This window comes from Pogoniulus pusillus, chromosome Z (assembly GCF_015220805.1).
Source record: "Pogoniulus pusillus isolate bPogPus1 chromosome Z, bPogPus1.pri, whole genome shotgun sequence".
Lineage (NCBI taxonomy): Eukaryota > Metazoa > Chordata > Aves > Piciformes > Lybiidae > Pogoniulus > Pogoniulus pusillus.
The window spans coordinates 44,564,000-44,591,691 of NC_087309.1; the positions used below are offsets into that span (position 1 = coordinate 44,564,000).

General features: G+C 39.5%; 1 protein-coding gene across 1 annotated transcript in view; it reads left to right on the forward strand.

Annotated features, from left to right (window-relative positions):
* The window catches only part of NDUFAF2 (NADH:ubiquinone oxidoreductase complex assembly factor 2), a 75,042-nt gene that overhangs the window by 42,938 nt on the left and 4,412 nt on the right, over nt 1-27,692 (forward strand). Inside the window, exons 2-3 of the mRNA XM_064140821.1 lie at nt 12,408-12,497; nt 18,974-19,014. Coding sequence (XP_063996891.1) covers nt 12,408-12,497; nt 18,974-19,014 — 131 coding nt within the window. The remainder of the gene's footprint in view (nt 1-12,407; nt 12,498-18,973; nt 19,015-27,692) is intronic.

Genomic DNA, 27,692 nt, shown 5'->3' on the forward strand with positions numbered 1-27,692 from the left:
TAATAAACCTAAATCATAAATGATGTGATATGTTCTCTATTTTTAGAACTGAAGTGATAGTTTTGAATTAATCATTTATTTATGGGGTAAGATATGCAAGTTCAATTAGCTTACCTAAGTAAAGAAATCAAACTTCCAAGTTGGAAATAAGTGACACTAACATAGAGTCATAGAATCAACCAGGTTGGAAGTGGCCTCCAAGATCATCAGTCCAACCTATCCATTCAACTAGACCATGGCACCAAGTGCCTCATCCAGTCTTTTCTTGAACACCTCCAGGGATGGTGACTCCATCACCTCCCTGGGCAGCCCATTCCAATGCCAATCACTCTCTCTGGGAAGAACTTCCTCCTAACATCCAGCCTATACCTCCCCTGGCACAACTTGAGACTGTGTTCCCTTGTTCTGTTGCTGGTTGCCTGGGAGAAGAGGCCAACCCCCACCTGGCTACAGCCTCCCTTCAGGTACTTGTAGACTGCAATGAGGTCACCCCTGAGCCTCCACCTCTCAAGCCTAAACAACCCCAGCTCCATCAGCCTCTCCTCATAGGGTTTGTGCTCCAGACCCCTCACCAGCTTTGTTACCCTTCTCTGGACACGTTCCAGCACCTCAACATCTCTCTTGAATTGAGTGGCCCAGAACTGGACACAGTACTCAGGTTGTGCCCCGACCAGTGCTGAGTACAGGGGAAGAATAACCTCCCTTGTCCTACTGGCCACACTGTTCCTTTCACTTTCACTTAAAGTCTCTGCTGCAATATGTATGTGCTATGTACTACTGGTATTTTGAAGCACAGGGAATTTTTGTGATAGCATTTTGGTTTACAAGTTGATTGTTACCATAGTTCTTTTCCACATCAGAAAATGTTAATGTTCTCTGTTTTGCACCAGTACCATTGGAGTTCTAGTAAACTTGTTTCATCTCAAGTGGAGTAAGAATGATGTGAGACAAAATTTGTGATTTCAAACAGAAACTTCATGTTTTAAATAAAACAATACTGAATAAAATACCTGGATCCAAAAGAAAGTTTCAAGATCCTGCTCTTCAACTGACAAACCTGTGGTTCTGTTATCAGTAAGGCATGTGTTTCCATGCACATTCAGATGCTGTGGAGTAACATCATTTGTCATTTTCGTGTCTGTGTCATCACAGCCTTTTTTGTTGCTTTTTTTGAAAGCTGAGAGAAAAGTCCTTGTTGACACTTTATCTGATTGTGTCAACACTCACTGTCGTGTCTTACAAGGCGCATCTTTGCCTTGGGGTTATTTTTTAAAAGTACAGACCTTTCTGCCGAACTCAGTTGCTTGATGAGAGTGAAGGTGTTTTTTCTCTTGGCAGATCTGGCAAATGCTAACATTATCCACCTTTATTTCAGTCTTTGTTAGGTGTTTTATCTCCTTGAAGCTGTACAATGGGGGTTTTTTTTTGGGTTTGTTTTTTTCTAGTGCGCTATACTTAGTGGACTTCCCTTCAAACCATGTGCATGTTCAGGGTTATATTGTAGTAATCTGTCCTGTTATATTAAAATTGCTGCCTCTTCTCCCAAGAAAGAGCTCTTGCTCTTTTCTGAGATCCCTGTCAGGCCTTGTCTTGCCTAGCAGGCTGTTCTTCTGCTGACTTACTCCCTTTACCAGACTTCCTTTGAAAAGGGTATTTTGGTGGCCATCACCTCAGCTAAAAATGTCAGTGAAATGCAAGATGGGATGCTGAGGTCCCACAAATGTCATGACCGCTTCATATTTAGGCTCTGTTCGTTGGCATTCTTTTGCCATGAGCCTTGAGTTTTTACAGCATTTTATGTTTGGTTGTTGTCTTGTTTTTTTTTTTTTTTCTTTTGGTCAATCCATGAAAAGTAGCATGTCACCTGCTGGTGAGCTGAGAGGCTTATTTGAACAGAATATACACTTTTGCCATATCTCCTGAGTATCGCTGACATTTGCGGAAGGGATCAGGAACTCAAATCTTTTTCTACTCAGATTCCCAGTGATGCTATCAACTTCCAAGTAACAGCAGCACATTTAAAGGGGGATGACTTACAACTTCTGTGTCTGAAATATTACAACCTCTGTTCACATCTTGGTCAGATGTGAACTTTGCAGTAGTTATTGTGTGTTTCCTTTGTAGATGAGAACAAATGTCACTATAGTAGTAGTTTGTCTGTGTTATGTGTTGTGTGGATGTATCTGCATGCCACTTTTTCACCTGAGTCTGAATTTGTGAGACTTCTGTTAGTGAAAGGGCCAAGACTAGGACCTTTTATGTTCCTAAAATACATTGGTGTTTTTAAGGAAAAACATGATGAATTAAGTCATACAAGTAATTTATTACTATATAAAAGATCAAGTAAAATACTTGTTAATTTAAAAAATACTATTCTCTTTGGCCTCGCTAACTGAAGTGTTGCTTCTATTTAGTTTTTTGAGGACTAACTGTTAGCTTTTCAATGCTAGGGTTCCAGTAGGAACCACTTCTCAGGGCTCATTTGCACATGTAGAAATTCTGAAACCATCCACTTAATCATTAGCTGCCTTATATTGTGAATAAAACCAACTTTGAGATGTTTCCTAACAGGGTGTGCTTGCCTGGAAACAAAATTTTACTAGGATGGATATTGGCACCATGTGTAGTTCTTGATGTGTTATTTAAGAAATAACACATTCAAAATAGAATAATTGTGGGTTTTGTTGTCTTTGTGAAGATAAAGTATTTCTCCATATGTGTGAGCTGTACTTAATGTGTGTGTATTCACTGGGGTTAAATCTTTCTGTGAAATAATGTGGAGTATCTGAACCAAGTATTTAATACAGTTATTCAGACTTCCTATTATCTCCCTTATCAGTCTGAAGTAGAGATTTGTAATTATTGTCTTACTTCCATTGTGACATGGAGTATTATGGTCTGTTTGCATGTTGCAGAGATACTTCAAGTTTCAAGCGTTTGTCTGCTTACCCAGCTATAATATTTACAAGGAAGCGTATTTGAAATTTGTTTTATTCACTGCCTTTACTCACCGTAGAGCTAAGTGTTTTGAGGGGAATTTTGTGAGGAGCAGTGAGAGGGATTTAGTATTAGTTCCCATATTTGGCTGTAGAGAAGATACTGTATATTCTCATTTGGACCCCGGCAACTCTGTGGTTTCCTTGTCCTGTATGTTTAAGGCTAGATTTAGTCTTGCTGCTTGAAAGGAATTTGTCATGTCTCAAAATCAGTATTTTCATTTGTCTTATAAACTGTTTATCCCTGTATGCTCTGGCAAAATATCAGAAGGGGCTTTGTATCTTTCTTGTTGATAATTAACTACCTGTCTTTAAGAAAAGTGTCTGTGTTTTTTGTGGGGTTTTTGGTGGTGATGTGTGGGGTTTGTTTTGTTGGGTTGTGGGTTTTTTTTTGTTGTTGTTGTTGTTTTGGTGGTGTTTTTTTTTCTTTCCAGCAGCACAGACTGTGGAAGATAACAAACAGTATGTTTTGATGGCTGTCTGTGGCCTAGATTTCTAAGGTCTTAGCAAAGCATTTGTAGTGGTACACATCTTCAGAAACAGTGATGGCATCCACATCCTTAAGAGCAGTGATGGAAGAGATTATTTCTAAATAAAAGTCAGAATTCTGGACAAATAGACATGGACTATGTAAACTGTGGACAAACTCAACCCAGCAGTCCATTATAGCAGTATGTTAATTAATTCACTCATGTTACACAAGATCCAGTGTACTAACTACTCCCATGTTAATTTAGATGCATCTAGAGGAACTGGCGCCACATCTTCAGACTAGCGCCTAGACCCCATAAGATGGCTTTCATGAATTTATCCTGAAAAAAATAGCTCCTGTTCTCCTAAAAACTTGGAGCTCAATCCAAACACCTGTATTTCAGGGCTGTCTGATAACAGATTCCTGATTGCTGGGCAGAAAGATTTCAAAGCAGTATTCGACAGCAATGGAAGGAGTGGTCAGAATTAGTCTGTGAAATCTATCTTGGAGATGGACAACCACAAAGCACAGCTCTTCTGCTTCTGTATGCAAATGTTTTAATCAGACATTTTGCTAAGCTTGCTTTCACATCTGGCTGTATACCAAAGAAGTTATTCTCTGCTAGGCTTTAAATGGTTTTGTTATGTTACTGATGCATTTAAAGAGATACATGTGTGTATAAATTTATTTTTAAACTTTCATCTCTGAGGTTGTGCTGGCACACACAGTGCATGGTTTGCACTGAATATTTTGCAAGCTTGTAGAAGTTTCACTCTGAGTAATCTGGATGGTGCCCTGGGTTGTTTTTTGTACTAATATTTCAAACTGTGTTTCAGACTGTGGCTCGATAACTCTAAACTCAGTAAAAAACTCAATGTCATGTTGTTCTTTGCAGGTTCTAACTCTTGCCAAGACCCAAGTGAAAAATGTTGCTTCCATTAATGATTTTCTGGAATATTCTCATGGACTTTTGGTCAATGTTTGTAGAACAGAAGTATATTATTGAAAATATAATCTATTGCAGAATATTTTTTTTTTTAATCTGATCTCTCCACAGCAAAGGTTGCTTTGATTTGGGAAAAAAAACCCACCAACTTGTTCATGCTTAAGCAAGCAGTGAAGAGACATTTAAATGCAATTGGTCGTAGTTCTGATACAAACTGTAGAATTTATGGCAGTTGGGCTAATTAGATAGAAACATGGTTTATAATTTGAGGTCACCACTCTGAAAGAGAAAGTGGGCACCTGTATTTTGAATGCCTTCATTCTCCAGTAAAGAATTTAAAATTACTTCTGGGTGCCAGCTTCAGAAATTGCAGCTTGGTGTATCATTAAGCTATGTAACTCAGATTCTTGTGTATATTTTTTCTGTTAAAAAAAACAGCTTCTAGACAAATTTTCATAGTAATTGTCATCCTTGACATGTGCAGGTTAGATCCCTAGGTTATGGAGGTACTGGTCTTCAGAAAAATAGGATAGATGTACTAGTAGGAGAGAAAAAGCATACAACCCCCCTCCCAAGCCTATATTTTTCTTTTAAAACAGATTATTCGTGTTTTAACTGTAGTAAACACATTTTTAAACACTCTCTCTTTTTTCCCTCCCCTTCTTTACTTTCATGCTTGCCCTGACCCCTCAGTCCTTCTCATCTGACTGTGTAGGTATTTATCTAGAATCTCATTGCTCTATGCCATGTTTTTCCTGTCAGCAGTTTGGATGAATAATTTTCATTTAAACATCACAGTTATCTATACAATACGCATTACCTTATTGTAATATTTTTCCTTTCCTTTCTGAAAGCACAATGAGGCAATGGGTCATAGAAGATTTATATATGTATGTACACTCAGTGTATCAGTGACTGGATGCATGCAATGGGTTGCCTAAGCTAAAATGTGGTTAATGTGGATTAATGACTTACACAAGCATTGGCCTTTTAAGTGGGAGCTACTTGTATCCAAGTGAAACATTTTAATATGAATAACTGCTTTAAACTGCAAAACAGAATCCAGTTGTAGCTGGTACACTCTGGATATCTGGCAGTGTATAAACCTGGATTGTCTTCTCAGAGGGCTGAGGGATAAACTTATTCTGTAAGCAAAATGCAGAATGTATCATTCCAGGGAAATAAAGAAGGTAATAGTGTCAAAATCATTCTGGTTGGCAGACAGAATATGGAAACTGGTATATGAAATCATGAAAAAAATAGTAATCTCGTAGGGTAAGGTGTTTGTTTAATTTCCTTACAGTCATACATGAATACAGCAAGAATGATAATGAGCAGGTTTTCCTATTATGTATGTATATAAATAATTTCCCTGCACTAAGGAAATTACATTTATCTTAGAAACAGAATGTGGCTCTTATTTCAAGCAGTAATGTATAATCTTCCTTCTGGACATAGGTTGATTTGGCTTTTGTTTGCTTGCCAGGTGTGTATACGTTGTTGTAGAAAATCGCTGATCAGTGAATAGTTGGATATTAAGCCTTGTTTGCAAAAACTTCATTGTTTAGCATATATTTTTGAGATGACATCAAGAGTCATTTGTTAAGTTGACATCTTGAGTTACAATTTGGAACAAAATCAGGCTAGGCACAGGATAAATGTTGGTCACGTTTACAAGATGGAGAACTGACAAAAAGTGATGTGGAGAAGGCTGAGGTTGTCAACAACTTCTTTATCTAAAACCTTTGTTTCTAGTAAGTAAATTTTATGTTGTCTTACTAATGATGAAATAGTGCATTGTTACCAAATGAAGTACAGTATAATCTCTTCAAGTTACTTAGCACTTCAGTAAATAGTTAGGCTTTAGAAGTTCTTGTTTAATCATAAAATTGAAGCAATCTGCGCAACTGTTACTTGGTCTATTTTCCTATATTAAAAGCATTCTGCCTGTGCATTAAATATATATATATATATATATATATATCTTTAATGCAGTGTTTCTTCCATGGATGCTTACCACACTGACCATGAAAATCAGCAAAGCAAAAGCTACTCCAGAGTTCTTATGAATATTTGAGATTCATTCAGTTTGATTGTGAGCTGTTGCTTTATTATGCATGTATGAATTTGAGTGGGTGATCCTGTTTCCATCTGCTGGCTGCAAAACCTGCTGGTATTTTGTAGCCAGCAGGTACGTTTGCTCAGTTCAGGTACAAGAAACATCCAGTTCCCTTTTGCTTTTCCCGTTTTCTCCTCTTAACTGATGTGTACTATAGTTTGTTCTATCTACACAAATTAGACAAACTTGTTTGGAGGTTAACAAAGAAATCTTTTTCAAGGAACACTTTTGTAAACAGTGAAAATTGGTTTAGAGCTACTGGAGATTTTTAAGATAGTTGGTATATGTTGTTTTAAGAAAGAAGAATAATAATTTTGTTACAGAACAACACACATTTTTATTATTAATTATCTAACCTTATTTTGATCTGGAAGGTTCCTAAATGGATTTTTTTTCTTATTGCAAATGTGGATATATCAGATTTAGTCACTGCAAAGGAAACAACTGTGATGTTTTGGCCACAGGAAAGGGCCTCATCCTTGGAAGAAACAAAAAAAAGTATGTATTCATTCTGTAATATCTCTGTGTGTCTACAGTTAACCATGGTTTTATTGTGGAAATAAAACCTAGGTTTTAGACTTCATAGTCTATAGATAGGGGGGTAGAAACAGAGAATTCATTAATTTGCTACCTCTTAACTTAGTGCTTACTATTTCCTTTGCTGAATTTGGCTACCCATTCCTTGTGTTGGCAGTCTAATAAACATTTTCAGGCTTTTGTATAAGTTTGCTTCAGTCATCATACACTGATTTTCAGATAGATTGAGACAGAAAGGCTTAGAAGAAATATCACAGAATCACACAGAATCATAGATTAGGAGCTGGAAGGGACCTTGAAAGATCATCCAGTCCAACCCCCCTGCCAGAGCAGGATTACCTGTACCAGCTCACACCGGAATGCATCCAGGTGGGTCTTGAATATCTCCAGAGAGCAAGACTCCACAACCCCCCTGGGCAGCCTATTGTACATACAGTAAGAAGATGTAGAAATCTAAAATGTGTAGATACTGTATCACTTGCTGAAAGATCTGTCTATTACTTGGACTCCTTGACTGTTTTGCCATCTTGTAGCTACTGCAAAGTTGCAGATCTTGGCTGCTTCGTTGTTTTGTGTAAGAGGTGTTTTATCTGAATATTTCTTACCTCACTCGATTTGTTTCTGAAGTAGTCTGCATTTTGTTTTATCAGCTGCTATTGTTTGGATGTATTGTATTTTATATAATCCAAACTCGAAATATTAATGCTTCTCCTGTTATTCTAAGATCCAGTGGTCACATGAATATTTGAAAGTAAAAAATGTGGATAGTGGTTCTTACAGTACTATTTATAATTGCTTTGTATGCATACACTTACAAGTGAAATCTCTTGGGATGCAGTAGCAAAGATCACAGCATTTATTTGACAACGTGGAAATCAATTAATATGAAATAGTTGATATCTTTAGTATGATAAAACACTTCTTTAAACTGTAAATGGTTTTAATTACATCTAAAGAGGCTCCAGTGTGATCCTCAGTAAAAGAGTCTGTGTCAATTATTTCTCAGTGGTGGTCTGCCAAAAGAAACCTATGGGACAAGAAAGAAAATCACAATTGGAGTTAATTAGTGTTGTGTGTGCATTACAAATGCAGAGAGGCTCAAAAGCCACTGGTGATACTGTGAAGATTCTTCAAAATAAAGTATTTAGGAACTAACGTTCTGAGTTGTCCCTACAATGTGATGTGTCTTATGAAAGCTTGGATAAAATGAAAAAGGATGTTTCCTTAACATTACATTACTTAAAAATGCTTTACTTGGCAATTAATACATAAAGAATTACTGTCAATCACAAGTCATGATAGCAACCAGAAGATGTATCTTCTTGACTTTTTCTCGTCAGTTTGCTCAGGCTGTTCTACTGGTGTGGGACTTGATTTATGGACAGATTTTTTTACTGTGCTAACAGTAAAATCTAATGACTTTTCAGAAATGGAGAGGAGTGTTAATTCTGAGGCTTAGATAGGATCAGACCTAATTATATAGGTCTTCAGCCTTTCTGGAAGTCATCTGTTTGGAAGAAAGTAATTCTGTAGTTTTATTTTGCTCTGTAGAAGCAAGTACGTAAAGTATCTTCAGCTCATAGGAACTGTATGCTTATAAAACAAGTAAAATGTGTGTCATTTTCATCACTGCTTAAAAAGAGCTAATCTTGGAGATCAGAGTATGCTGTACTGTTTCCTCTGCCTTGTAGCATATCTGAAACAGTAAAAATGTTGCTTGGCTAAAAATATTTTTTATAAACCTAAATAAGGTATAGAAGCTGCAGTTCCTTTTCTGAGTTCTGAGTGCTGGATTAAATACTTAATAATGACAAGTATCATGTAGTTTAGCTATTAAGCAGAGATCAATGCATTTTTAACTCCTTACTGGTACCAGTTTTGCAATAACTTCATTTGAAGTACTTGCTCAGTGCATACCGAAGGAATGAACTGCATTAATCACATCATTGTAAAAGAAAATATTTGATGTAGATGTTTCTCTGTTCCCTCAAAATGTTAGACTTCCACCAGGAAGGGAAAAAACTGGGAAAAAAAGCTTGAGGAAAGTTTTGTTTCCTGTCAAGGATCGAAAACTTGAATATCTTTACAAAATCTGCCAATTTTTAAAAAGCAAATTTAGATAGAATCATAGAACAGTCTTGGTTTGAAGGGACCTCCAAAGTCCAACCCCTCTGCAGTAAGCAGGGACAGCCTCCACTAAATCAAGTTGCCTGGAGCCCTGTCAAGACTCACTTTGAATATCTCCAGGAATGAGGCCCTAACCACGTCCCCAGATAACCTGATCCCATGACCCACTACTCTCATGGTAAAGAACCTGTTCCTAACATCCAATCTAAATCTACTCTTCACCAATTTGAAGCCATTACCCCTCACCCTATGACTACAGGCCTTTGTAAACAGTCTCTCCAGCCTTCTTACAGACCCCCTTCAGGTACTGCAAGGCCACTATTGGGTCTCCTCAGAGCCTTCTCTTCTCCACACTGAACAACCACAACTCTCTCAGCTGTCATCACAGGAGAGGAACTCCAGTCCCCTGATCATCCTCGTGGCCCTTCTCTGGACACGTGTTGTGGGGCACTCCAAATCCCTTCTCCCCCCGCCCCGACCTTTGTCTCTGGAGGTTTGAATGGCAGAAGAAGGTGTGAAAACTGCTTTCTTCCCCAGCTTGTGGGCTTGAAGGGGGAACAGCAAAGGCAGCCTTTTCCACACCTGTCCTGACTCACAGGAAAGCCCACGCTAGAATCGGCTGGTGATTGGCTGGATTCTTCACACCCAGTATGTATGGCAGGTGGACACATTTGAACAACCCCAGCTCCCTCAGCCTGTCTTTGTAGCAGAGGTGCTCTAACCCCCTGACCATTTTTGTGTCCCTCCTCTGGACCTGCTCCATCAAGTCTGTGTCCTTCTTATGTTGAGAGCTTCAGATCTGGATGAGGTCTCACCAGAGCAAAGTGGCAGAATCCCCTCTCTGGATCTGCTGGCCACTCATCTTTTGATGGAGCCCAGGACATGATTTGCCTTCTGGGCTGCAAGCACACACTCTCTGTTCATATCTAGCTTCCCTCATCCCCTAGTCTGTATTGATAGTGAAGATTGTTCTGTCCTTGGTGAAGAGCCCTGCACTTGCTCTTGTTGACCCTGATGAAGTTCACCAGGGCCCACGCCTCCACCTTGTCCAGATCCCTCTGAATCACATCCTGTCCCTCTGCCATATCAAGAGCACAACTTGGCTTGGTGTCATTTGCAAACTTGCTGATGGTGCTCTCAATCTCAATGTTGATAAAAGCATTAAACAGCACAGGTCCCCGTATGGACCCCTGCGAGACACCACTTGTCACTGGTCTCCATCTAGACTGCAAGCCGTTGACCACCATCATTTGGATGCAACCATCCAGCCAATTCCTTATCCACTGAACAGTCCACCCATCAAATCCGTATCTCTCCAGCTTAGTAAGTAGGATGTATGCGACTGTGTCAAAGGCCTTGCAGAAATCCAGATAGATCACATCCATAGGTTGTCCCTCATCCACTGACATAGTCACTTTATCATAGAAAGCCACTAGGTTGGTTGGCAGGATTTGTCCCTAATAAGGCCATGCTGGCTGTCTTGAATGACCTCTCTGTCCTCCATGTGCTTTAGCATGGCATCTAAGAGGATCTGTTCTGTGACGTTCTCGGGCACAGAGGTGAGGCTAATAGGTCAGTAGTTCCCAGGGTCCTCCTCTCTACCCTCTTTAAAAATGGGTGTAATGTTGCCTTTCTTCCAGTCACCAGGGACTTCACCTGACTGCCAGGGCTTTTCAAATACTGTGGAGAGTGGCTTGGCAGCTACATCAGCTAATTCCCTGAGGACTCTAGGATACATTTCATCACATCCCATAGACTCATGTATCTTCAGGTTCCTAGCTGATCACACACCTTGTCTTCACTTACAGTGGGAGAGACTTTGTCTCCCTGGTTTCCAATTTGGGAGCCATCAGCATGAGAGCCATGAGAGGAGAGGTTGCCAATGGAGATGGAGACAAAAAAAGTTGTTGAGAATCTCAGCCTTCCTCTTGTCCATTGTTACTGGTTCACCACTGTTGCCCGACAGGGGGTTATGCTTTCTTTAACCTTTCTTTTCTGATTAATGTACCTATAGAAACCGTTCATATTTTTCTTTCATCCTTTGCCAAGTTCGGTTCCAGCTGTGCCTTGGCCTTCCCAACCTTGTAAGCACACAACTGGACAATGTCTCTATACTCCTCCCAGGATGCCTGTCCAACTCTTTCTCTGTACAATAGCATGATGTCTGACAGCCAGTCTGCTGTGTGCTGCATCACTGTTTGAACCTTAATTCTTCCTCCTTGGCAGCAGCAGAATCAGTGAGTGGGATGTGGATCTGTATTCTCCGTAATGTCTTCACTTTTAATACACTGAATGTGTAATATACCAACTTTAGAGGATGTGGGAGTGGGGGCGGGCATGTTAATGTAGAAGGACATATGTGAAAAGTCTCATGTGCACAGAGAAGTTGCCAGCAGTTGAAGGTGATGTGGCCAGACCACTTTGCAGAGCTAAACAGCAAACTTGCACTGCTGTCTTTTGAACTCAAGCAGCATCAGATTTCAGCAATAGTGAGGAAGATACCCAGGTGAAGAAGAAAACAGTTGATGGAAAACTGACAGTTCATCAGAGAAGCATTCATAAAGGGAGATGTCATGGACTGAGTTGAATGTACTGATGTGTGTTGAGCAGCATGCTGCCATTGTGCCAGCTTCAAACTTAAAGTGCTGGCAGAGCACAGTATCATGGAACTTAAAGTTCAAGTTGTAGCATGAGAGGCTTCCTGTTCCAGTTGCTGCTTACAGTTTCTGGGGTTTGGGGTGTTGGTCTTCTGACTTCAGGCTTGGGTGGGGGGAACCATTGCATGGCTAGCTTCTGCTGCTGTTTCTTCATTTTGCTGCCCATTTTCTGCAGACAGGCTACGGTAATTGTGCATTGTATTATCTCAATAGATACCTTATCTCAATCTGGTTTTGGTTTGGGTTTTTTTTTGGTGTTACTTCTCTCATCTGTGTAGAGTGCAGGGCACTCATGAGGGCAGACTGTTAACTCAGGATGCGAGGGAAAGGTTGAAACTTGGGTTGAAATGTATTTGTAATCCAAGTCAACTGTAGAATATGCAAGCTTTTGTTGAAGGTGCTGAAACAGCATTTCAAATGACGTCTAGATAGCAATAATGTTTTCAGTATTTAAATTCTTCATTTTTATCCTCTAGATGTTACTGCATGATCTGCAGTTGAAACAGTAATGTAATCATCATTTTAAATTTAATTGTTTGGTTTTTTTTAATAGGGCAGATTATACCAGAAAGAAGATTTGTAGAAGCAATAAATCGTGAACCATATCAGTATCAAACGGGTGACTTTCCAACAGAATGGGAAGGTAAATCCTGGATAGTTCTATTTATTTCAGGATAATTTTGCCATTGAATCTAGATTTGGTATTTTTAATGAAAAGCCTGACTATGTGAATAGGTTATCTCTTATCTTTCACTTTTAGTAATAGAAGCATTTGTTCAACTACATGATTACTAGTAATTCTTAAAGCAACTACTTTATGACTAGGATAATTATGTTTGGGAACTCAGTACTTAATAACATTGTAAATAAAGCCTGTATGATCGTGACTTTTTCTAATTAAATGTGAAAATATTTGTGCCTGAGGGGGATCTGATAACATAACCAGAACTAACTGTGTTGAACTTTGTAATTATGCCTTCACTGCAGTGTTTATTCACAGATCAGCTGAATCACGATGGCACAGTGGTGACTTGTTTGGTGTTTTGGTTTCTTTTATTATGATGCTATTTATCTTTCTGTAATATTCCCTACAATCTTGTGTGGAGTTGGAGAACCTGTTTATAGTTAACCATTTTCCCCCACTGCTAGTGATGGAAATTTATTCTGAAAAAGAAGGAAATTTAGGGGAGCTAGAGAAGTTCCTCAGGATTTTCTGTCAGCCCTTGGAGAAAGAGAGAAAGCAGAGAGGGAATGTAAGTTGATCCTCTAGGCTGTAACAGCTCAAGACAAATGTAGGCTTAAATGTAGATTAAAATCCAAGAATTCCTAAAATAGCAGATAAAGCATACCTGTCATTCAGCATGCTTTTGAGGAGAGTGGTATCTAGACATCTCTCAAAAGTGGTAGGTTTAAAGCAAACAAATTTCAAAGAGTGTATAGCTGAACTGTAGATTTGCTTGTCATTGAGTATTCTGCTTGCTGGAAGTTTGCATGACTTCAAAAAGCAATTAAAAGAATTTATGGAAGAAAATCCTTAGATTATGTCTGAGAGAGTTTGAGCTGTTCAGCCTATAGAAAAGAAGGCTCTGAGGAGACCTTATAGCACCCTTCCAGTAACTGCAGGAGGTCCAGATGAAAGCTGCCAAGGGACCTTTTTGCAAGAGTTTGTAGTGATAGAATGAGAGGAGGGTAGAATTCTTTACAGTGAGCTACACTGAGACAGGTTGCCTGGAGACGTAATGATTGCCTCCTCACTGGAGGTTTTCAAGGCCAGGTTGCATGAGCCCTTGAGCAACCTTTTCCAGTAGAAGGTCTCCTGCCCAAGCCCAGGGGCATTGGAACTGGGTGATCTTTAAGGTGCCTTCCAACCTAAACCATTCTATGAATCTGTGAATCATAGAGAAAATGAAAGGTTACAACATGCAGCTAGATAACAGGTTTTTCTTAAGTATTGATTTTCTGTAGCAAATTAAAGAAAAGGTACATACATCTTGTTTCCCCTTTGCATTCCTCAAGCAGAAGAGGTGTGTAGTTCATGTTTCTGTCAGGTGAAGTATAGGAACTACAGCAAAAAGCTAAACTGTGTTCTTCTGTCCTTTGCCAATTTAAACATTATAAATAGGTTTGTGGAAATGTAATGTAATTTTGAAAAGCCAAAACTGGTGGTTCTGATGTGGGTATAGAGGTTGTCATACTGTGCCTTTCCTTTGTGTTGAGGGGGGTGAATTAGGGATGTGAGATACTCTTGATTTCAGTTCATCACTACTTGCTTTCTGCCTTAAGTTAAATGAAAAATCTCCATCTGCAAGAAATGAAGAGTGGAAGAGTAGAGTGTTCAAATAAGGCCAGTTATCTGAGTGGGAACAGTTTAATGGAAGGGTCTTAGACACAATTTGCTGAAAGGCTTCTTACAATTCTGTTTCTATTTTTCCCTTTTTAATGCTGATTTAGAAGTTTCTCATGCCCCAAGACCAGTACTAAACTTTCATTCTAGATCCTTTCTCCAGACTCTTGAAAATTTTCGAATGCATTCTTTCCACAGTTCTTCACTTCATAACTTGTGCTGTCATGGATGCTGATCATTCCAGCAGGTAGTCTGAGACATTGCAAAAGGATTTCTAAAATGCTCCCTATTTTCTGTGAACAGTAAAAGATGAATTTGGGGTTAGAAATCTGTGTAAATACATCTTATTTCTGTTTTCTCTTTCCCCTTGAAAGCATGATTTTTTTTTAGTGTTCTAAACCCTCTGTACTGGGTACATGCTTACATTTCCAGGGGCCTTCTTTCCAAATCCTGTGTACACATGCCGATGTCTGCAGCCTCTCTGCTTTAGTTTTGTCTGGTTCAGCAATAACATTCTCATTGCACAGCCTTCTCAGGCTTTTCACTTTAAGGACTATTGCCTTATTTCCTTACCGCTTTCTTGGGCGCTACAGAGAGTTGCTTTCACCTGCGCTGTCTTTGTTCTGACAGGGCTCATTTTTTTTTTCACTTGTAGATAATCCTTAATGACTACTTGATTTAAAAGCAGTCATCCCCTCACCCTTTCTCTATCTGTGTTTTCTGGCATCACACTGTGTGATTAGGAAAAAACCCTTGTGACCAAAACAAATAAAGATACCTCCCTGGAAATACATAAGGGCATGAGTTATCTGAGGGGAACTTGCACAAAACCAGGGACAAGGCATTGTCTGAACACTGGAAGCAAGCTGTACTAAAATTTGAATAGCGTCTGAGTTAAATCTTATTGTACACCTAAGCCATTCAGCCTGGAGAGGTGGTAAACTAAGGAGCTAGTTTTGGTGCTGTGTTTATCAAGTTGTAAATATGTAATATGATGACCAAGACTAAGTAGAAAGGTATAATGCAGTCAGGTAAACTAGTCATCCATTACAGATTCTATCTTTGCAAGGTTTTTCTTAGACTCTGGAAAGGATGTTTGTGTATTAGTCCTGAGAGTTTACTGAATACAGGTCTGGACTTACTCCTTAAGAGTTTGCCTCAAATTTTTCTCCTGAAGATGTTAATGTGCTTCACAGGATTAGATTTTCTACATTCTCAGACCTGTGAATTTTACGGAAGTTCTGACTGTCCATTAAAGCTTTTGTAAAATTGAAACTTGCTGAATATTAAAAGAATAGGACCATAATCTCTTGTGTTAACCTTAGTGTTAGCTATTTGTACACAGAAAAAATAAGTTGATTTTTTATTTTAAAAATCTGGAAGTGTGCTTCCTTTTCTACTGTGGTTTTAAATTTAGAACATAATCCATATGCACAATACAACTAAGTTTTGTTTAGGTTAAGGCTCTTATATTCAACTACAAAGTGGTTATGCATATTTTTCCCTGTATATGGATATACACAAGAGATAACCTTTCTGTAATGTTAGTTTTGGATGTTCACCTGCTATAGAATGTATAATTTACCTCCTCAGGACACATCAGTAATGCTCCTCAGAGGACATCAGTAATTCCACACACCTACAGTGATGCATAACATTGTCTGCTTCATGCAGCACTCTATTGCCCATCTTCTTCTCTCTCTCTTTTTATTTCCTCGTAACATGTAGTGATTAATGGGAGTTCTATTTTGCATGCTTACTTTGCTGCTTGTTACGGTGTGTTACGTGCCAGTAGGGGTCTTGAAGTTCATGAAAATCATATGCATACTAACAAGAATGCAAATTAGCACTGATGAAAGAATGTGAGGGTCTCATGGTAGGAAAATGTCCACCTATCTTCTAAAATTTCTTTTAGAAAAAAAGTAGCATCATAATGAGTACAGAATGCAAGATGTGCCATCCAGATAAAATTAGAAGGAGCAGCATAAGTAGTTTGAAATGGAGGAAAAGATTCATTTTGTCAAAAATATGGGGAGCAGGGAAGCATGGGTTTGGTTGCACTTAGTACAAACATGGTACCTTTTCTAATTTACCATTTTTAAAACATCTTGGCTGACAATGAGTGCATTTTGCTTTGGTTTTATTAGTGTAGAAAATGGGAGCACTGCAGCTGTAACTGTCACTTCTGAGAAGGGAACATCTGGAATACCTCTGACCAGCCTGTTCCAGTGTCGTTATTACCCTCACAGTAAATAATTTCTTTCTTATATCTAATCAAAATCTACTCATTTCATCCTATCACTACACTCTCTGATGAGGAGTCCCTTCTCATCTTTCCTGTAGTCCCCATTTAAGTACTATAAGGCTGATACAAGGTCTCTGTATATCATTCACTTCTCCAGGCTGAACAACTCCAACTCTCCCAGTCCTTTCTCATGTAAGATATGTTCCAACTCCTTGATGGTCTTTGTGGTACTCCACTTGACCTGCTCAAGCAGGTCCGTATGTTTCCAGTGCTGGATGTCCTGGAGCTGAACACAGTACTCCGGATGGGTTTTCACAAGAACAGAGTAGAGGGGTAGAATCTCCTCACTTGACCTGCTGGCCACACTTCTTTTGATGCAGCGTAGGATGCAACTGGCTTTCTGGGCTGCAAGCACACACTGCTGGCTCATATTCAACACTTCGTCCACCAGTACCTGCAAGCCTCTTTCCACTGAGCTGTGTTCAGTCCCTTCATCCCACAGCCTGTTGCTGGGATTTGCCATGATCCATGTGCAGGACCTTGCACTTTACCTTGTTGAACTTCATGAGATTGACATGGGCCCAACCCTCTAGACTGTCCAGGTCCCTGTGAATGGCATCCCTTTTCTCCAGCATGTCAGCTGCACCACACAGCTTGGTGTTGTCAGCAAACTTGCTGAGGGTGCACCCAATGCCACTTTCCATGTCACTGACACAGATGCTCGTTTACTTAGATTTGCAATGATTAAGTGTAAAGGAGAGCACAAAAAAAGGTGTCAGAGTTTTTTCATTGCTAAATTGTAATCACTGACTGTTTTTTTGAATGTTGTAATACTAAGGTATCATTTACTTGTATTTTGTTAAATCAGTGATAACTTGGTAGTATATTGCTGGTTATACTTTTGTATACATTCATTCTTCCTTTATTTGTTACTGTGAATTTGTGCTATGCCTGAGTTATGAGGTGTTGCTGCTTTCTTTTGAAGCTTGTATTTGATGTGCAATTTATTGTTGATAAATTTAAAAACATTGAAAGACTTTACAAATTTTGTCTAAAAGGGAACCACCTAAAATTCCATGATGGTTAATATTAGAGTCTTTCCATTCTTCTTCACAAAGTCTGAGTAGTGGTCAGGTGAATTGTTAGGAAAATGCATTGTTTCTGAAAACCAATGCTAAAGTATGATATTAAAACAAGCTCAAATCAGGTGATGTTTTCATTGCTTTTATTCTTGTATTTGCATCTTGAGCTGTGCTTTATGTAGAGTTCTTCAGAAATGGGTTTCTACAGAGGGAATATATATTATGACTAAGTAACTTCATCTTATGGCAGTAAAGAGCTTTTAGTATATTTTGTTATTGTATTTCTCCCTCAGCTACACGACAGTGAGAGAATCTTTCATTAAATAATGATTTTATAATGAAGCTTGTTAGCAAAGTTAAAATGAATTTACCTGTAGTAATTTGGAAAATTATATCCAACCTGTGTGTCAATAATTTTTATTTAGGGTTAAACTGAAAAAGAATTATTGTCCTGACGTTTATTTGCAAGAAGGAAGGTTAATCGTTTCTCCAAGAGCATGCATTCAAATGCTGTTCATTAGTGAGGTGACATTAGGACTCTGTGCAGCTTTTAGTGTTTTGTATTTGCTGTCTGACTAATTCTGTAGTTCCCCTCAAAATACTGCACAGATGGTACTAGAAAATTAAATTTTGGAATAACTCCTTCTTAATGCACTTCTGAAACTTTGTAAACAGATCAGACCAATAATTTTACTGGGAGATAACAAAAATGTCATTTTTGCTCTAACTTTTCAGCATAGTAGCAAAAGTCTTAATTATCCACACAAAAGAACATTTTGCCATGTCTCAGCGTTTGGAACTGGTTTTCCTTATGTTTGTCCTTCTGTTTGTTATTGGTCACATGCATTTGGCCACTTGATTATTTGAAAAACAAGCGGAAAAGACGAATGTCTACAAAATACACAATCCAGTACCTACCAATTAGGTATGAAAAAATGGTATGGTAGTGCTACTTGTAAAGAGCAATGGATTATTGCCTTGTCCAGTCAGGCAATTTGTTTGTCTACATAATGCCTGTAATAGTTGGAGCTGTCTCTAATAATTCATCAAATAAATCAAGCAAGACCTGATGGAATGCCACTTCTCTGTCCCAGTGAGGTTGCTTTGGATTAGTACCTTCAGTCAGTCCTACACTAACCATCAGTGTTTGCAGCAGGGGTTGGCAGAAGTCTATTGATTTTGGTTCATCATGGAAAACCTGAGCAACAGAATACTTGTCACTGCCATTGCTTTAATTCCTCTTCTGTCTTTGCCAGTGTGAATTGACTGAGCTGGAGGGAACTAGCCATTAGTCTTTATATTTTTGCAAAATTGTATGGTTTACCAGGTGGTGGCAAAATATATTGCAAATCTTTGTATAAATATTTACTTCTGCTACCAGTGCATCATAATTTTGACTTTTAATACTGTCTGTGACCTTTGAAATTGTATTTTTATTTCTTTTGCAGCATGGATAAGAAAAAAAAGAAGTGATCCACCCACCATTGAGGTGAGAGAGAGGAAGTGTACTTGGTTTTTCAATTGCTGTAATTAAATTGCATTAAGTAATTAATTTTTAGTGGTCACAGCTGTTCAGTAATTTGTCACTTTTGGAGGAGTATTTTGTATGCTGCTTGCCTAATTGATGCAGTTATGCACAGACTAGATATCTAACACTTGGGAAAAAGAAAAACAAATGCAAATATGGACATGAGCAGACAGTGTGTGCTTGCAGCCCAGAAGACCAATCACATCCTGGGCTGCGTCAAAAGATGTGTGGCCAGCAGATCCAGAGAGGTCGTTCTGCCACTTTGGTCTGCTCTTGTGAGACTGCAGTATTCCAGAGCACTGCATCCAAGTCTGGAGCGCTCAATACAGGAAGGACATGAACCCGATGGAGCAGGTCCACCAGGAGTACTGATGGATGAGAAGCTGGATACAAGCCAACAATGGGCACTTGCAGTCCAGAAGGCAAATTGCATCCTGGGCTGCACCAAACAAGTGTGCCCAGCAAATTGAGAGAGGTGATTAGACCTCATTTGGAGTATTGTGTTCAGCTGTGGAATCCCCAACACGAGACACATGAACCTGCTGGAGCAGGTCCAGGGGAAAGCCCCGAAGATGATCAGAGGTCTGGGGCACATTTTTACAGACAGGCTGAAAGAATTTGGACTGTTTAGCCTGGAGAAAGAAGGCTCTGGGGAGACCTTATAGATGTGTTTCAGTATGTGAAGGGGGCCTACAGGAAGGGTAGGGAAGAACTGTTTAGAAGGGCATCTAGCAACAGGACAAGGGGCAGTGGTTTTAAATTGGAGCAGAATAAGACTTAGCTTGGACATGAGGAGGAACTTCTTTACAATGAGAGTGGTAAAATACTGGAATATGTTGCCTAGGGATGCGATTGAGGCCCCATCACTGTAAAGATTCAAGATTGGACTTGACCTGGCCTTGATCAGATTTGACTGGACAAGTCCAATTGCACTTTATCGGACTTGGCCCTGGGCAGACTGATCTAGTTGGTGGTGTCCCTGCTCACTGCAGGCAGGGTTGGGCAAGGTGACCTTTGAGGGTCTCTTTCAATCCATTGCAGTCTGTCAATCTGTGAAATTTTTTTTTTTTCCATTATAAAGTTTTCATTTTCTAACAGAAGGAATTGCATTCTATCTTTTCTTTTTATTTATTTCTTTTTAAATGGAAGAATATCTAATTAATTCACAAGACAACTTTTTCATTTTTAAGTGTTTCACATACTTACCAGCTTACTTCCTCCCTGTGCTCCCACCACTTTTCCCTCATTTCTGGAGGAAATCACTTAGACTTCTTTGTACTGAGCCAGTCATAACCAAAAATGCTTCTCATAGCTTTGGTTATGTATAATCTGACCAGTAATGTAAGGTATGTTGGCAGCCTTAGCTGTTAACAGTCAGTTTCTGGGATACTGAAGATAGTTGCCTTTTGGTTTTATTACAGCTTTAAATAGGCCAAGTCTCAACTCAGTTATCATAAAGATGATAACTTTGCAAATTAATTCAGATCAAGTTGTTTCTTATCTTGTGCTTAAACACATTCTGTTTGTATGGTAACTGAGAAGTCCATTTTGCTAGTTTGAAGCTAGCTGGAATACTTTTGTGAGAAGGATTATATTATAGGCTGTGAAAAGGAAACAATGGTGATGAATACTTCACTCATAGGCTTGCTGAGATGTATGAAAACAAGAACATAAACATAGATAACACAGTTGCTGTGTGTCTCTGGCTGCCTGCACTTTTCTCCCTAACCTGCTGTCTGTGTAACTAATCTTTCTGCTTTCTAAACCCCCTGGGCGATCCTCCAAACTCACCTTGAACATAAGGCAAAGTCTGGGATAAGGTCGAGGGGTGGAAAGGAGGTCGAAAGGTGGTTGGGAGCCCCTCCTGGGTACTTTGGTTTCTGGGAGGGATGTTGTGTTTCTGTCTTACTTTTTAACTTGTATATAACTGCTTATATTTGTGTATATATGCCTGTATGTTGTGCTAAGCTGTAAATATAGCTTCATTCCTTAATTTCCAGTTTGGCTGAGTCTAGTCTGGGTGATTTCTTAAGAGTTGGGGGGCAGGTAATACCCAAACCATCACACCCATCTTGACAGAGAATTTTGGATCATATCTGCACGCAGTGTAATCATCTATGTGTGTGTACACATACATGCACACATACACACTGCTTTATAACAGGTGAGGTCTGAGCTTGTCTATGTCTGTTTTTACATTACTAAAGCATTCTGTTATCTGTCTCTTTATATATATAAGGTGCATGGTCATATATGGTTGGCTGAGGAAAACTTGACTTTAGTTCCTGTGCAGCAGTACGTTGTAACCAGTTTGACAAATGATGAATAATTAAGTAGACTATTGCATTTGTTTTATTTTGTATGTAAGAAATTAGATGTATGTACCATGTTTTGGGGGAAATAGGAAATGTGACCTTGTCTAGAGAGCTTACAGTTTTCAATTAAGTAAAATGTTTTAAAAGATACAGTTAATATATATTTAAGCAAATGCTATTCTGTGAAAGCAGATTTAATTTATCACTTTACATACAAATTGGTTTACTTGATAAGTATTAATGCTGTCAGAATTGATTAACCAAAGCAGCTGTTTTATGGGAGTAATATTTCATTCATGCAAATTATTTCTTTAAGGGACTATTCCCTTTCAGTCTTCAACTCATAGTCAACGTTCAGTATATCTTATCAAGTATATTGTTAGATAAATGTAAACATTCTGTCTTATACATACTACCTCCCAGTCTTCCTCTCAGCTTCAGATTTCACTCCTCAGTTAAAACATGGCATCTTTATATTTTGATTTTTCACATCTTCATTGCAAAGCAGAGAAGAAATTCTCCTGGAAGACAGGGAAAATCCTTTTCTTCAGGACCTTTTTTTTTTGTCTTATGTTGCTATTCCATCACCAAACTGGAACTTGCCAATTCAGAAGGTGCTAGACAGTGAAACACCTATAGGACCACTGTAGGTGTATCTCACTCATTCTATGAGCCTTCATGAATCTCAAGTGAAGTTCTGCTAAGAACATTGAGACTTCTCAGCACTTTGTTGATAGGCATCTCCGCATTCACAAACTTTGCTGTGTTCTGTGTCTCCTGTTTTCATTCTAGGCCACAGCTGCATCTTTTTTTTTTAAATTAAAAAAAAAATACTTAAAAGTACAGAAAGTATTATGTAATTAAATTTAAAATGCGAAATATGTTGTTTTCTGTTGGTGCCTAACTGAGTTTGTGTCTGGGTGCATAAGATACTTACAAGCTTTAGTTATGGTGCTTGTTTCAGTACAGTATCTACCTCTCTGCTGTGATCCCATGATTCTGCCTCTCTTCTCATCTCCCATCTTCGGGATTCATGCTATGAATCCATACATAACACACAGCTAGGCTTTCCTCCCAGTAGGTACTGGGAGTCATACCAAACCTGGGTTGGGTATCTTGTATCTAAGACGCATGGTGTGGTGTCTTCATTTTCTAAATCTGGAATTTTGGAAGGTGTAGCAAACTGTAAAAATATCAGGCACATAGTGCATTTTAAAGCCTTTCTGTGCTAACTCTTCTGAATTCTTTTGGATTTCTGATTTCAAGGGCATCATGTTCACAGGGGCTTATAAGAATCCTTCTGTCTGTAGCATGAAATACATTGATGCATTTAGAAATCTATTTTGTTTTTTCCACTTGTAGCTACGCACTTTTTCTGACAGTCCTGAAGTTCAGTAGTATTTGAGCAATCTGACATTGTTTATGGCCTTTACTGTAGAACAGAGATAGAAATAAAGTTAGGGGGCCAGAAAATACATGAGATAAAACCAGAGAAGGCATTCATGGCAGTGTCTAGATAAACTGGTATGGAAATAGATTGTTTATCTCTGAACCTGCCAGTGTCATATCCTGCACTTGTAAGCTGTGCACATATAGCAATACTACTCTGTTAACACAGATCTTTGTACTGGAAGTCTCTTCCCTGTTTGGGTGGATGCCACTTTCTCTGTAGTGCACACAGGCAGCTGCAAATACTTTGTCTGAATTGAAGTGTCACTACTGTTTTGTATGCATGTGTAGATATGTTAATATTTCATGGGAACCAAGGTAGAATTGATGTTCCTTTAGTTAGTGTCAAGAGACTGAAAATAGTTTGTAATAGAAAACAACAGTAAATTGCTGCTTCCCTCATGCATTATGTACTTTTTATACTGTAATAGATTTCAGTCACTTCTGAATTGCACAGTTGGATAGAAGGTGATATGTTAAAAGAAGAAACTTTTTGTGACAGCTCCCGTCTTCTTTCAGACTATTTCTAGCATTCCCATAATTACCTGTTTTGACAACCTCCTTATCAAGGAAGGAGAAACACCGAGTTGTAGTAAGCACAAGTTTTCAATTACTTTTTTTCCCTTCCCTACTCCAGATAACTTTATTGAAACTGCATTCTGTTTGGCTGCCACAATGCACACCCACTTTGTCCATTTATTTGATCATAAATATTATTTATTCAAGAGATGGTATGATCAGAGCTAAATTTAGCAGTGGAGATTAGTTTACATAGAATTCACATTCATTTAACCAGAAAGATAAACAGTTCAGAAAGAACTTTGCCACTGTTGGGCTGCACATTGTAGTTTTCCTTTTATCTTTTTTCAGATGCTTCAAGCAGCTCTAAAATGTGAACTTTGACATGGAGATTGTGTGTTCTTGCATAGAGAATAGGACTTAGCACATGAGTATTTTACTCCTGAGGCCACGAAAAGCTACTGAATACAATTTAGAGCCCTGGGAAATGCTGATAATGCACAGGGATAAACAGTTCTCTGAGCAAAATATTTTCCGCCATTGTTGTCCAGGGCTGCAGTCAGGATGGAAAACTTGAGACCTGTTAAAATTACTTGGCTTTCATTGAATAGCACTTTGCATTGTAAATTGTGTGTGATTATTACTGAGTGTGAAAGGACAGTAAAATTCGTGAGTATTAAGAGCTGAGCAACGAAAGTGTAAATAAAATGATTGGTCGGAGAAGTTGCTCTAAGAAAAATAAAATCAAAACATTAAGAGCTTGAAGAAGCCATTTTACTTTAGAGCTTTCCTCTCTTATGCACTTTTTCTCCTCAGCTTCAAAACACAAGTGCTTGCCAGCCTCCACAAAAAAATATCCAGTTTGTCCTGTAACTTCAAGTTCACCTGTGCTGCAGATCCCAAGGCTGCAGGGCAGAGAGCTGCTGCTACTCCTTTCTGTGTGGGAGGGAGTCCATGGAGTGTTGCCTCTGCCTCCTGATGTGCTGTCAGCACAGCTGAACAAGGGTGGACGGAGAAGTAACATGTACCAGGAAAAGGGCTGGTACAGATTACATCATATGTAGAGTCAGGGGAAAGGAAGGACCAAACTGGAACTGAGTCACAGCTATAGTTTGTGCCATGGGCATCAAGGCTGTGCATTGCCCTTTATTCAGGGCAGAGTGCAGTGGTGCCAGACTAGTTTGCAGTTTTTACTGCTTCTACACAGTTCTACGTGTGATCCGGAGCATGTATATAGTTCTGTACAAAAGTCTTTGCAGTATTGTAAAACAATTCAGGTACTAACCCCTACTGATTCCCATGTGTTGCCAACATGTCATGTTCCAGTGCCTATGCCTTTGCTCCTCCTTTTGCCTCTCAGTAGATGTTTCTGACAAATAGGTGTGCTACACTGCAGTGCCCTAGAGACGCTATATCAGCTCATGCCAGAGATTCTGTAGCTCAACAGTAGCAACACAGTAATTTAGTACCAGTTAGCATTGCTTCTCTTACTATTTGGTTTAAACGAAACCTGCTGTGAGTTACCAGTAGTATTTAAACTGATTTAGCTTGGCAGTAAATGTGGTATTAGCACTGCATTTAAAACTAAATATTGGGCTGTCATTAAAACATGTAGTTGTACGTACATATATATTCGATATATTGGTTTAACATGTTAATTGTAGAGGGCTTTAAACCATAATCATAATTCTTGTGCTGTTACTGATTTGATTCCAAGGAATTAGTGCACCTTGAATGTGCAGGATTAGGAACCCAAAATGCAAAAACAGCCTCCAGGTAGAGTGAGCTGTAACAGGTGATCCTAAGGAGTTACCTTTCCCTTACAGTAGAAAGGGACTCAGCTTCCAGTTTCAAGAACCTATGGTACTATTAGAGGTCTGCTTCTGTATTTGCTAATGTTTTGAGAGGATGTTGCAGGTTGCAAGCAAAAGTAAACGAGCAGATGTGTCTAGTAATTTGTTTGAACAATTGATATGATTTATGTTCAAAGATCAAAAAAAGCTGTTCTACACAGCCTAGACAATGAGATGCCATGAATTACGATGTATCCAACAGACACAAGTCAGGTAACACATCTTTCTAAACAAATAAATGGGTTCACAGAACACAGTCCGTGCTTTAAAACTGCAACTTATCAGAGATTTTATCAATAAATAATAAAAACTTACACTGATGTGACCAATCTTGTTGACTGACCAAAGCTATTTACTACATATATTCTTTACAAAATTAGCAGTCAGTTGGCTCAATGTTTAGTTTAAATGACTATATTACAAAGACAGATACACCTTTCTAATGTAAACTACTACTCTGTGTTTCTCCATTCACTGGGGCAACCCTTTATTTAGGACTTTATTTCTTATTTCACATCTAGCACAGCTGAACTGCCCTGTATCAGAGCATTCAGTGCTTCCTAGTGAAGAAGTCCCCTCTCTCTACCTCCTATTCTGGAAATATGATACAATATCCAATTATTTCATCTCACCTATTTAACCTGTCAAACTGGAAAGTGGAGTTTTGTTAACCAGTGTGGTGTTACTGTAAAAACAAGTGAATTGGCTTAACTTCTGGCACTTTGTTGGACTTTTAGTTACTTCTTTCCATCAAGAAACTATTACAAGACAATTTATCATGTCAGAATACTTTTAATAATGATGCAAAACATTTTTCCCTTCTTCTCTTTTCCCTTTTCCCCTTCTCCATTCGTAATTTTTAATTTTTTTGCTGACTTGTAGGGATTAATTTTTAACAGATTGTGTTCACTGTTTAAATTCATTTAGGTTAAGCATCAAATATTCAAACAGTACACTCAAATCATAGAATCAACCAGGTTGGAAGAGACCTCCAAGATCATCCAGTCCAACCTAGCACCCAGCCCTATCCAATCAACTAGACCATGGCACTAAGAGCTTCACCCAGGCTTTTCCTGAATGCCTCCAGGGACGGTGCCTCCACCACCTCCTTGGGCAGCCCATTCCAATAGGAAATCACTTTCCCTGGCAAGAGATTCCTCCTAACATCCAGCCTATACTTCCTCTGGTGCAACTTGAGACTGTGTCCCCTTGTTCTGTTGCTGGTTGCCTGGGAGAAGAGACCACCCCTCACCTGGCTACAACCTCCATTCAGGTAGTTGTAGACAGCAATGAGGTCACCCCTGAGCCTCCTCTTCTCCAGGCTAAACAACCCCAGCTCCCTCAGCCTTTCCTCATAGGGTTTGTGTTCCAGACCCCTCACCAGCTTCGTTGCCCTTCCCTGGACACATTCCAGCACCTCAACATCTCTCTTGAATTGAGGGGCCCAGAACTGGACGCAGTACTCAAGGTGTGGCTTGACCAGTGCTGAGTACAGGGGAAGAATAACCTCCCTCATCCTACTGGCCACACTGTTCCTGACGCAGGCCAGGATGCCATTGGCTCTCTTGGCCACCTGGGCACACTGCTGCCTCATCTTCAGCCTACTATCTACCAGTACCCCCAGGTCCCTTTCTTCCTGGCTGCTCTCCAGCCACTCTGTCCCCAGCCTGTAGCGCTGCTTGGGGTTGTTGTGGCCAAAGTGCAGAACCCTGCCCTTGGCCTTGTTAAATCTCATCCCATTGACCTCTGCCCACCCATCCAACCTGTCCAGGTCCCTCTGCAGGGCTCTCCTACCCTCCAACAGATCATCACCTGCTCCTAGCTTGGTGTCATCTGCAAACTTACTGATGCAGGACTCAATGCCCTCATCCAGATCATCAATAAAGATATTGAACAGGACTGGGCCCAGCACTGACCCTTGGGAGCACCACTAGTGACTGGCTGCCAACTGGATGTGGCACCATTCACCAAGCCACGAGCTGCCAGCTTGGCTAGGAGCTTCTTGTGGCAGACAGTGTCAAAGACTTTGCTGAAGTCCAGATAGACTACATCCACAGCCTGCCCCACATTCACCAGGCAGGTAACCTGCTCATAACAGGACATCAGGTTGGTGAGACAGGACCTGCCCTTCCTAAACCCATGCTGGCTGGGCCCGATCCCTTGGCCATCCTGTAGGTGCTTTGTGATGGCACTCAAGACAACCTGTTACATGACCTTGCCTGGCACTGAAGTCAGGCTGGCAGGTCTGTAGTTTTCTGGTTCTTTCTTCCAGGCTTTCTTATGGATGGGCATCACATTGGCAGCTTCCAGTCTTTGGAGACCTCTCCAGTGAGCCAGGACTGCTGATAAATGATGGAAAGTGGCTTAGCCATCTCATCTGCATTGGAAATCCTTTGACTAGGGATAAGCTCTTAGTTTTCTCCCCTTCACATAAAGTAGAGATGAATACATTTCTAAGCAGTGGAGGATGCTTCATGATATATCCCAGTTGTCAAAATTTAGT